The following is a 13,040-nucleotide window of genomic DNA, read 5'->3' as shown; positions in this document are numbered from 1 at the left end:
AAAGTTACCAACCGGTTCTCCCGAATGGGTGCGAACTGGCTGAATCCCACCACTGGCCTGTTCCCAAGAGAAAGTACTGGTGAGATTAATGTCAAAGTGCGAAGAACCAGAATAATTGGCTAAAGTAGTTTCTTTATTGCTGTTTGTTTATGTTTTATTCGTATCAGAAGCTTCACAATCAAAATAAGACATATCATATGACATACAATTTAAAATATAAAATACAAAATTAAAATACATACAAATTAAACAGAAACTAGCAACATTAATTGTGTTGTGTCACATCGCCGCGAGGTCCTCGGGCATACACTAATCAGGACACAAAGGGCAAATATACATATGTGTTGTTGTCTGCATGTTACCATAGTTGCAAAGAGCAGAAGCTACTGAATAGTCACATTTGTCTCTGGGTCTTCCCAGAGACACAGCCTGTTAAATTATTTCCATACTTCCCAGTTTTCATTAGACCTGGGTGCCAGCTCCTCCATTGCTTCCATCCAGGGTTGGTTCTTCGTAGCTTTCCATAGGTCCATTCTATGACTTTCTTGTCAAAGGACATGGAAGGAGGCTTCCCGAAGAATGCATGCTGTTAACACATTTGGGCATCCCCTGGATAACAACTTATAACTGGCTAATCCTTTCAATTACCTCCCATAGACCGATTAGATCTCACAGGTTAGGTCTCCTCCGGATTCCATCTGCCAGCCAATGTCGGCTGGCGACTCCCCGGGGGAGAGCCTTCTCTGTTGCAGCTCCAGCCCTCTGGAATGACCTCCCCGTGGAGATCCAGACCCTTACTACCCTCCCGGCCTTCCGCAAAGCCACCTAGTCCTGGCTGCTCGTGAAATATCCAGCCCCACGGTAACTGTGAATGTTGCGTATTTTAAAGTGTTGTTTTGTTTATTTATCCCCTTCCCTTGTTTATTGTAAGCCGCCCGGAGTCCTTCGGGAGTGGGCGGCATACAAGACCAATCAACTCAACTCAACTCAATACAGAAGCCTCCAAAATTTAGTGAGATGTTCATTCACCTGTTTCGTTATTGTTAAACATATATTTACAATAATCTCACCGGACTCCCTGTATACCCTTGAGAAAGGCTTAAATCAGTGGTAGTCAACCTGGACCCTACCGCCCACTAGTGGGCGTTCCAGCTTTCATGGCGGGCGGTAGGGGTTTGCTGTAACTCTGCTTTATAAGTTTTATAAAGTAACGTTACTTCCCTACTTTATAAATCACCGTTACTGTGGAACCGGTGGGCGATTAGAAAATTTTACTACTAACAGAGATACAAAAGTGGGCGGTAGGTATAAAAAGGTTGACTCCCCCTGGCTTAAATTGTCTAGCCTCAGCCGCTTCCTTCCATGGAGCGATTTCAAGCTACCGTACTTTTCAGAGTATAAGACACACCTTTTTCCCCGCAAAAAAGAGGCTGAAACTCTGGATGTCTTATATACTGAATACAGCATTTTTGCCCCCCGAAGCTCCTCTCCCTTCACCAAAATGGCTGTGCATAGCTTTTAGGAGGCTTTCAGAGAGCTCCTGGGGCTGGGGAGGGCAGAAATGAGCAAAAAAGTGGGTTATTTCCCCCCCCCCCCCAGCAGCACTCTATAAACTTCTTAAAGGCTATCCATGCTCTTTTTTTGACAAACACCAGGCCCATTTTCGCCAAAAATTGGGCCATTTTTTACTTCCCCCCCGGAGCACTCTACAAGCCTCCTAAGGGGTATTCATGACTTTTTTTTTTTTTTTTGAAAAAAAAAGGGCCTGTTTTCACACGGTTTGCAGAATGCAAAAACTTTTTTTTAAAAAAATTTCTTCTTCAAAACCTTGCTGCGTCTTATACTCCGGTGCATCTTATACTCTGAAAAATACGGTACTCCCCTGTCTACTCTAGCTGATGATTCCACCACATCAATCCAACTTAGGTAAAAGAGCCGAGGTGGCGCAGTGGTTAGGGTGCAGTACTGCCGGCCACTTCAGCTGACTGCTATCTGCAGTTCGGCGGTTCAAATCTCACCGGCTCAAGGTTGACTCAGCCTTCCATCCTTCCGAGGTGGGTGAAATGAGGACCCAGGCTGTGGGGGCAATATGCTGACTCTGTAAACCGCTTAGAGAGGGCTGAAAGCCCTATGAAGCGGTATATAAGTCTAACTGCTATTGCTATTGCTAAAAGAGAATTTTTAAAGAGAGAGAATTTACTTACAGAATGATCCATTTTAAGTCCTTGACATCTCAGGGGTGTTGTAAGTTTCCTATTTAAATTAATGGGACAGCATATTTAATTAGCTGATACCTTGGCAGACAATTAGGTTATATTTTTATTAACCAAAACACATTATTTTCCTAGATATTTTAAAATTTTCTGTATCATAGTAATTGATTCTGCCTTTTTCTATAGAAAAAGATATGGGACGGCTTTCTTGATAAGGGGAGGTATATCTTTAATATTTTGATTAAGAGATAGATGCATTTAGCATATCAGGATGACAGTTGAGGCTATGCCCAAGCTAACCCACTCCACTTAACTCCTAAGTTTACACATACTATATTTTTATGGTAACATCATTTTTAAATTGCCAATTTAAAATATTGAGCTTGATATTGGCATGTAATGAATAACTGTGTTTTAATGTCTGAGACAATAGCCCTCTGCTTTTGATGATGGTTAAAGACTACGGATGTGCTGGACACTTTCTAATAAACCAATTTCAGTTTTACAATGAATCATGTTGGCTCCATTTTGGTTTGTTTTCTCTACTTCATGGGAAATACAGAAATGTAATGGCTTTAATCCTCAATTGTTTCTATACCTCACCCTGGCCTTCTATAAAGTTCTTTATCTCAATCTTATCCAAGTCGCATTTCTTAACTTTCCTTTTGCCCATATATTAAATTGCTTCATTGCATTTGCGGTTCCACCACAAAACCGCGCTCGACTAAAGCGCGCTCGACGAAACCGCGTAGCTGACGTCATCACAGGGCGACAACAGCGCGGAGACAGAAGCACGCTGTAAACGCTAAACCTAAAATTAACCCCGAAACCTAAACCTAACACCCGGAAACCTAACCCTAAACTTAACCCTTAACCTAACCCTAAACCTAATCCTAACCCTTAACCTAACCCTAAACCTAATCCTAACCCTTAACCTAAACCTAACCCTAACCCTTAACCTAACCCTAAACCTAACCCTTACCTTAACTTGAATTGGCTTGCTTTTAAAGCGCTATTTAAAGCGCCCTTCTTTCTCCGCGCTCACTGTTGTCGCCCTGTTGATGATGTCAGCGACGCGATTTAATCGGGCGCGCTTTAGTCGAGCGTGGTTTTGTCGTGCCACGGCATTTGCAGGTCTTAAAGACACTCATTGACTGGCAGAAACCAGGAATAAATTAAGATGGTATGAAATATGTAGCTGTAATTACTTTTACATATTTTCTACTGAATGACTTGAGGTTTAATATTAACTGAAAAAAGGACATTGGCAAGTTCAAGGTGGCCATGATTTTTTTTTTGTTCTTTTTTTTCCCCCCAGTCAAAAAAACATGAGGTTTAAAAACTTGTTCTTCTGGTATTCTAAATATTTTATTTGTGGAGGAGTAGAAGACAGAATGGCTGGGCCAGGCAGGAATCTATTTCTTGTTACATGGAAACAGTGTGTGGTCTCGTTTCGAGGGAATAATTAGAAAAAAAGGAAGGTGGCATACGCTGCCTTATATTCCATCATGTGTGAAACATAATGCATTTCCCCGACTTTTGAAAGAATGAATTTCTATAATAATAATAATAATATGTGGCGAAGGGAAAGAGAAGAATGTCAACTTCGATCTTTGCAAATGGTGCACCATCTGGTAAACATGTTTCAATAGAACAGTTGCATTTAAAGATTTTTGGTAACAAGGCTTTTTCTATCTCATGTGAACAGTTCATATAGCTAGCCTTCATATGCGTTAATAAAAACCATTACTTAATTTGCTTGCGGAAATGCAGATTTTGAATTAACCTGGAACCTTCAGATGTATTTGGTGATGATGCATAAGTCAGATATAATTATATCAGCCTTGTAAATAAACCAACACCCTATTAGACTTCAAGGGGGAAAAAATTGAGAGTTAAGACCTCGGACACCTATATTTCCCTGCTGGCTTTCTACCTCCACTCTCAGATAGCATACAAATATAGTGCTAGTTTTCTATTCGAGGATGAATAGATGTGTGTGCATGCGTGTGAGTGTATAAACAAAAAATCCTTTTCTCATCCAGATGGGTAATGTTCCACATCCTCTCTTAGTTCCTCCTCAGGCTTCTCCAGCTTCTCGTACTTGTCCCTGATGTTGCTGTCACTTGGTATCACTATATATGACATTTATCTCAACGTGTGTGTGTGTGTGTGTATACGTGTGTGTACTATACTCACTATGCCCACTCACTTATATATCGTATTTTTCGGAGTATAAGACGCACTAGAGTATAAGATGTACCCAGGTTTTGAAGAGGCAATTTTTTTTAAAAAGTAGGTAGGTAGGTAGGTAGAGGGATAGAGAGGGAGAGAAAGAAAGAAATACAGTAGGTAGGGAGATAGGGAGGGAGAGTAGTTAGGTAGGTAGGTAGAGGGATAGAGAGAGAGAAAGAGAGAGAAATACAGTAGATAGGGAGAGAGAGAGTAGGTAGGTTGGTAGGGAGAGGGATAGAGAGAGAAAAATAGAGAGAAATACAGTAGATAGGGGGAGAGTAGGTAGGTAGGTAGGTAGATAGGTAGATAGAGGGGGGGAAGAGAGAGAGAGAAATACAGTAGGTAGGTAGGGAGAGAGAGAGTAGGTAGGTAGATAGATGTTTCCAGGTGTATTTATCCATGTGCTGGAGAAGGAAATCGCTGACAACCTGTAGCACCTAAAACTTTGTTTCTGCTGGCACAGCACTTAACCAATGCAATTCTCACCAACCACACTAACTAAACAGCTTTCCAAAGGGGGCAGGGCTTCAGGAGGCAAAAAATGCTGTATTCAGTGTATAAGACGCACCCAGATTTTCAGCCCCTTTTTAGAGGAAAAAGGGTGCGTCTTATACGCTGAAAAATACGGTACTCATGTACACATACACACATTTCTGTTTGTGTATATGTGTATAATATATGAATATTGTATGTGTATAATATATACATATGGTGTGTGTGTTGATGTACATTGTGTATTTGAGATTGGAGTGCTGGTTGCTAAGTAATGCATTCATTAAGCCATCATATGACTCGACCCAATTCTATTATCATTTTACCCCAGTTGTTAAGTGAAATTATGCGAGACAATCTGGGTTCCCTAATTGATGCGGCTTGTCAGAAGCTATCTGAGAAAGTTGCAAATTGTGATACTCTCATGGCAAGATATTGTGATTGTAAATGCAAGCTGGTTGACAGCCCCCCTCCCCCAATGGCAAATCCCATGGCGGTCTATCAAGTTATAGATTAGATTATAGCAGTAGACTTATATACCGCTTCATAGGCCTTTCAGGCCTCTCTAAGCGGTTTACAGAGAGTCAGCATATTGCCCCCAACAATCTGGGTCCTCATTTTACCCACCTCGGAAGGATGGAAGGCTGAGTCAACCCTGAGCCGGTGAGATTTGAACCGCTGACCTGCTGATCTAGCAGTAGCCTGCAGTGCTGCATTTAACCACTGCGCCACCTTGGCTCTAAAGTTGGCAAGAAGTGTTAGTCTTTGCATTTTTGTGATGACCAAAGAAAAATGGGATTTATTTCTTGACAAACAGTGGCTAGGCTGATCTTAAATTTCTCTGTATTTCTAATCACCTATGATTTTCAAATGGATATTTAAATATCAGACCAAGTTATTTCAAATTTAAATAGCAAGCTCAGACATCACATCTGGATGCCATGATAATTCTCTAAATAATATGACCTTAAGTATTGATAATCAACAAGGACCATTATTAATGGTTCACCAACAAATGCGCACGCAACAAATGCGCGCCGACAAAACCGCGCCGACAAAACCGCACCCGCATATGCGCGCCATCAACAAACAACAATGGGATGCGAAAACAACGTTATAACCCTAACACTTTATAACGTTGCTTTCGCATCCCACTATGTTGTTTGTTGATGGCGGGCGCGGCTTCGTCGGCGCGCATTTGTCGGGTCACAATTACGAATTACTAGCAGCTATGGAAGTTTACCTATTTATCTACCTATTGTTAGATGTACATTTTGAATAGCAATAGCACTTCACAGTGCTTTGCAGCCCTCTCTAAGCACTTTTACTACGTTAGCATATTGCCCCCAACAGTCTGGGCCCCCCCAGAATGATTAAACCCTTTTTTCAGGCAACTCAGAATCAATCATACTTTGATATTTATTTGAAAATTATTTTGCATAAATTATGATTTGGTATGATGTCTGAAGTGAAAACCATATTTGCAAATGGGATTCAATCCTAGAAAACAATGTACGAGAGAAATGATAAGTAGTGAAAGAAGAAAAATGAAGTCAGGTAAAATATTGGTTGGCTTTTGAAACTGAGAGTTCAAATATTGGTTTTAATAATGAATGCTGGTTGGAATGAACTATGCTTGTGTCTGAATTAACCTGAATTGCCTCATAGAAAAATTTGAAAAGTGATTTGGAAAACCTGAAAGATGGGTTCCACCACAAAACCGCGGTAGACAAAAGCGCGCTCGACAAAAGCACGTACGTGACGTCATCACAGCGTGACGAAAACATCGCGCTGTGAGCGGTAAATTTAAAATTAAAGCGAAAACCTTACCCTAACCCCCCCAAACCTAACCCTTAACCTAACGCTAAACCTAACGGTAACCCTTAACCTAACGCTAAACCTAACGGTAACCCTTAACCTAACGCTAAACCTAACCCTTAACCTAACCCTAAACCTAAACCTAATCCTTACCTTTATGTTAATCGGCTTGCTTTAATTTTATTTTAATTTTAATTTAATTTAATTTTTAATTTTTTTCATCGCGCTGCTGATGACGTCAGGTATGCGCTTTCGTCAAGCGCGGTTTTGTCGACTGCGGTTTTGACGGGTCACGGAAAGATGATTTTGAAATTTTGATTGGTGTACTTGTCTGAATTGACCTGAATTGCATCACAGAGAATTGGAAAAGTGATTCTTATGGAAAAAAAATATTGATATCATCTGATCAAAATTTAAATTCCCATTAATTTCTACAAAACATCTGAAATATTGGACTTAACCTTAAGTATCCACTCGACTGAAAATACTGTAGCTGATTTTAATCCATCATTCAGTATTTTAAAATGAAGGGTAACTCATGCATTCTGACTTGGGACACTTAGAGTAAGATAAATATAATAAAACAAAAACTTTTTAAAAAGCATTAAGTACATATCGGTGTTGATTTCAATGGAAGAAATGTCAGAGTCCTATCAAAAAGCAAATGGTTCCTCGTACTATTACAAAATCTGAACTTTACTTCAGAGATTACTTGATTTTAATCGTGTACACTAGACCTTGTACATAGGCTTTGTCCACACCCAATTAGCTGTTCCTCTTGGCATTCAGAAAGATAAAACGATTTTTGTACAAATGTTATCAACTAAAAGGAAAGGTTTCTGGTGAATGTGTCAATGCCTTCCGTAAGCGCAAATATAGGCAGTATTAAAATTCCCCTTTTACAATGCTATGCATGGCAAAATACAGAACCTGTCTGATCTATGAAGAGGAACCAATAAAGGGTAAGGTACATTTTTATATGATGACTTTTCCAAAACTGGAGAGAAGATTTAAGAAGTACACTACATAATCAATTTTGGTGTATTGTTTTTAGGGGAGAAGCGTGCGTACTTGTCACTACCCAAACCTGGGGTAAGTTCATTTTTGTGGGGCTGGTGGTTTCTTTATACTTTTCATCAATTGTTCACTCCACATATTCACATTTCTTTAACAAGCTATCCTGGCCTGATTCAGATGTAACACTGTAAGGAGGTTTGTATATCACACTAAGTTAAAAGTAAATCAATCACATAATGACATAGCATTGTAGGCAATGGAAAGTTATCAAAGACTAATCTTTCTAGAACACTAACGTTAAAGCTGAATTCTGCAAACATCTCTTTTCCATATTAATAGTTGTATAAGAGTGCTAAGGGAAATGTCTGAATTCTGTATTTATGATAGAAACATAGAATTGGAAGGAGATAAGATGACCAATGTAGGAAATTCACACTACAGTTGCCATCCAGTATTTTATTTCCAGTCCTTCAAAACTTTTTCCTTTATTCTTTATTGTAATGTCAACTCTCTGCAACAATGGTAAATAATATATGATCTATTTCAAAGCTTTAAAGATACATCCATCTTATTGCCTAACGGCTATTGTAATTATTACAAAATATCACATAGGGTTTTGATCAAAATTAAAAAGAACCTTTTCCAATTACTTTGTAGTAGTAGCTTTTGATACAAAAAAATGTTTAGCTTTGTATATTTTTGTGCCGAGATCTCAGCTCTCTTGTTAGAAAATGCCTGGATCATTTGAAATCTGTTTTTAATAAGTTAGATTTTATTACTGTTATGAATAAGGCTATATAAACTCCAAAATGATTTGACAAAAGTGGGCCTGCATGAACACAGTGTTTTTCTATTGAAATGACTTTGAACACATCTAAGATCAGTGTTGCCCAATCCTGGGAACTTTAAGAAATGTGGATTTCAACTCCCAAAATTCTCCAGCCAACCATTTCCAAGGTTGGAAAATACTGATCTAGATTTATTTTTTTCAGTCTTGTTTGCAAACTTGAAAAAGGCTTGAAACGATGCAGATAAAGTAATTGTTATTTCAAATTATGTGGTTTGATCTTCTATGTTCTGCGAACACCCGTTAATCAAAATCTACTCTTGTTTTCTCCTATACATGTCAATGGCAGCATATTCATTTGTATGGCATCCATCCATTGCATGTGGAAAGTATCACTGTCCATTTCTTAGGTACAACAGTGTTTGTACAGATTTGTGGTCAGAATGTCCTTATGGTGGGAAAGTCTCCAGCCCATTTCCCATCATAAGGACATTTTGACCACAAATCTGTACACCCAACTGTAGCTACATGCCTAAATAGCATCGCTCCTAAAGATGTTCCTAACATCTTTAAAAATTGAACTATATTTTGTAATAGGATACATTTAAAATAACCTGTACTTGAGAGACCGCCTGCTGCCAATTACCTCCCACAGACCCATTAGATCATACAGATTAGGCCTCCTCCGGGTTCCGTCTACTAGCCAATGTCATCTGGCCACTACCCGGGGGAGGGCCTTCTCTGTGGCGGCTCCGGCCCTTTGGAACGAGCTCCCCGCAGAGATTTGGACCCTCACCTCTCTCCAGGCCTTCCGAAAAGCCGTTAAAACCTGGCTATGTCGGCAGGCCTGGGGTCGATGAGTTCCCTTCCCCTCTCGAATCGTGTGGCTGTTGGTTGTTTTAAATGCCCTGTATTTTTTGTTGTAGCTTTTGTGTTTCCCTTCCCCTCCTTGGGTTTGTGCGCCGCCTTGAGTCCCGCTGGGAATAGGGCGGCATATAAATAAAATGAACCTCGAACCTCTCCTGAGATTTTAAGGGAAGATAATGCTAATTACAGCACTGAACTATATGAGGATGCTGATGTTGTATAAGGCTCTTTCATATATTTTGAAGGTTTAACACAGGCAACAGCTATGTTGTATAATTACAACAGTAACATAACTCTTGACTATATAATTTTTAAATAGAAATAAGCTGATCTAAGCAGAACAGTTGCTTTCTTCTAATAATGTTCTCAGTTGTCTGGAATCTAGAACCAGAAGGTTGAGCTTATTTCAGAATCAACCCTCTTCTTAGAAATCTATTTTCTTTAGCATACTACTCTTGACTTCAGCTCCTAGTACATCTGTTTAATTTAGATAGAATTATTTAAAAAATCAAATTCTGTTCTTTAAAAATATTTTTTTACAGAAGCATAATGCAAACTTGAAAGCCTTAAAGCCAGCCAGACTTGATAATGAGGTAAGATGTTTGTTTTATTCATTAGCACCAATTTAGATGTTGTAATTAGTTTGAGTTACTTAATGAACAAAAATGATATATTTCCTCTTTTCATTTGCAGGAGCAAACAAAATTTGGGAAATTAGGTTTAGAACTTCATAAAGTAACAACTCGGGTTGATTCTGAAATGGAGAAATGGGAAGACCCAGAAAATGAGATTATAAGATACGGACAAGGTCTATCCAGTATGGCTTATTCCATGTATTTATTTACAAGGTAACAACAAGAGTGGGAGAAGGGAAAACATTAAAAATTAAAAATGAGAGGGCAAAATAGTTTGTAGAAATGGCCTTGAACCTTTTCTTCCCCATATCAAATCTAGATGATATTATTTAGTAGGCTAGAATTTCTCTGAATTATAGTAAAATCCAGATAGTACTCAAACAAGTAGTGTAAATTCAAAAATAGGATTGATCTCTCTCCCCCCTCTCCCTCCCTCCTGCCCCCCTCCCATATATATATATATATATGTTTGTGTTTGTGTGTGCGCGCGCGCGCATATTATCATTTGCCTACATAAACATGCACAGAACAAGTGGATAATTTATATAACATTTCAGGTGTGTTGGCTTTACTTAATGGGGAGAGGATTTGGAAAATGTCAGGATGTTGCAAAATTTTGCTAATCCTACATAAGGTTTTTAAAAAACCCTTAAATTGTACAAGACTATGATATGAGCACAGATTTATATATTTTACTTAACCGTTAGGATTTGAAATAAATAAACAATTTTGAGCCCTTATTAGAGTACAGAGGTGCAAATAAATAATAATCTGCTTTATACCTTAAAATTCTGCTGCCCCATTTATAAATTTTGGAGCATTTCCTATCATATTAGTATTAGGTATTAGTATTATCTTAACTTATGCATTAGCATGGGTTCCTTACCTTTTCATTTTTTTAACTTTCTTATCAAAAGCAGGGGAGAAATCCATATATGTACTATTGTGCAAGATATTAGCCTGGTATCAAGAATTTCTTGTTTCACTTCTGTAGAGATCCATACATTTATCAACAGATATGTTTTTTATTAAGAATTTCAATAACAATAGTAAAAAACTAATACAAATTAAATTTCGAGAAAGAGAAGAAAGAATAAAATGCAAGAAAAAAGAAAGAAGAAAAAGAAAAGAGAATATAATAAAGAAATATATAAAGAAATGACATCTAGCTTTCATCACAAGTATAAACAAAGTTAGTAATTCTTTATCCTTATAAAGTTAAATGGATTATCTGTTCATCCCATTTCTCATCACTTATAAAAAAAATCCATAGAACATCAACATGGTGTTACAAAAGGTCCATCAAGGATTGCCAGAAAATTGCCAATTTTTTAAAACTAATAATATTCTTTGATCAAATAAACTAACTTTATATCCCTTTCTATTGCTTCTAACAGCCTTAATCTTTAATCAAATCAAATATTGTCATAGGATTTAATTTCTTCATCCACCCACACAGATTTCTTCAAGGTTTTAACAAGTATCTTATGTAGTTTCTCTAAAAAAAACATTTTCCAGGTCACTCTCCTCTTTATAATTCATATTCAGATATTTCAAATGTTAAAAATTCAGCCAGTTTCTTTTGTATATCTAATTAAATGTATTTGGTATATCCAGTTACATCTCAGTAGAATCATTTCTTTTCTTTTCTGCTCCTCTTACTCAGTTTTCCAAAATCATAGTGACATAGTTGTAAATTATTTGTAGATTATTGTTGAATTTAATTCTTTTTCTTTCCCTTTTAGAGGGGAAGGACTACTGAAAATTACCCAAGACTTGTTCCACCAGGCAGAGGTAATAAAGCAACGAAAAGAGAATTTAAAACTCTACTTTGAAGTTGCTAACTATTTTCTTCTGTGAATATTCTCCTATCAGTCAACTGAAATAAAAGAAATTCTAGATATGTTGTGCGTCCACTTGATTACCTTGTATAGTTATTTGAGGAAACGGTGGACATATTACTATATTTTTTCAGTTTTCTATCATTGTTTTATTCTTGACTCTATTCTTCTTTGCAGACTAAGGTTATAGCAATAGCAATAGCAGTAGACTTATATACCGCTTCATAGGCCTTTCAGGCCTCTCTAAGCGGTTTACAGAGAGTCAGCATATTGCCCCCAACAATCTGGGTCCTCATTTTACCCACCTCGGAAGGATGGAAGGCTGAGTCAACCCTGAGCCGGTGAGATTTGAACCGCTGACCTGCTGATCTAGCAGTAGCCTGCAGTGCTGCATTTAACCACTGCGCCACCTTGGCTCTATAAATGGGGACTATATTTTGCATATATGAGAGCAATAATTATTACCTTTATTTTAAAAATGTTGTAGAGCTATGAATTTCTTGAGACTGGATTATCTAACCCAAAATAAAAAGCAACACATATGTTTATGTGTATACTGTTATGAAACAATCCAGTTCATCAACAGCCACTTTTTTCTTTTTCTTGCTTGGAAATGGAAAAAAGAAGGGAGTTTTGTCAACTACATTTTTTTCTGAATTTGACTAATTGGATTACAAATTGGGCATACACAAATTTGAATAATAGAGGGGTTTTGTTTCCTTTAATGATTTTGCATTTAACTTTCTGCACTTTTCCTCCTTAGGCCTTTGCTACAGAAGGATTAAAGCTTACTTCAGCTCTCCATATATTTTCCAATCAGGTATGGTACAGCTTCCAAATCTTAAAGACAGTTACTTTTTAAAATGTGTGGACTACCTTGTAATAGGTAGTCTTTGAGTTACAACAGTACGTTTAGTGACCTGTTCTGACCCCCTCCTCCGTCCAGTAACAAAAGCCAAGACAAGCTTAACTAGAATGTCCTTTAATAGCAAGACCAAAATCTCGGTGGCTGAAAGCCAAGCAAACAAACAGATAAGGACCTTGGCAGCAACTCAGACAAATCTTAGCAGCAATCCAGCCTGCCAAGTTAGTTTCAACAGTTCTCTTTAGTCAATGCGTTGAGTTCTGCAAGAGG

At 38.0% G+C, this 13,040-nt stretch overlaps 1 protein-coding gene across 1 annotated transcript in view; it reads left to right on the top strand.

The window, feature by feature from the left end:
- CTNNAL1 (catenin alpha like 1) overlaps positions 1-13,040 on the top strand; it is a 72,074-nt gene that overhangs the window by 52,181 nt on the left and 6,853 nt on the right. Inside the window, exons 12-16 of the mRNA XM_087721940.1 lie at positions 7,813-7,850; positions 9,972-10,022; positions 10,123-10,277; positions 11,810-11,858; positions 12,669-12,725. Of these exons, the coding sequence (XP_087578066.1) occupies positions 7,813-7,850; positions 9,972-10,022; positions 10,123-10,277; positions 11,810-11,858; positions 12,669-12,725 (350 nt within the window). The remainder of the gene's footprint in view (positions 1-7,812; positions 7,851-9,971; positions 10,023-10,122; positions 10,278-11,809; positions 11,859-12,668; positions 12,726-13,040) is intronic.

This window comes from Thamnophis sirtalis, unplaced genomic scaffold (assembly GCF_051295495.1).
Source record: "Thamnophis sirtalis isolate CommonGarterSnake01/CBP01778 unplaced genomic scaffold, rThaSir2_p1.2 scaffold_8, whole genome shotgun sequence".
Classification (NCBI taxonomy): domain Eukaryota; kingdom Metazoa; phylum Chordata; class Lepidosauria; order Squamata; family Natricidae; genus Thamnophis; species Thamnophis sirtalis.
Note: the sequence above shows the minus strand (reverse complement) of the source record. Positions and strands in the feature narration are given on the sequence as shown.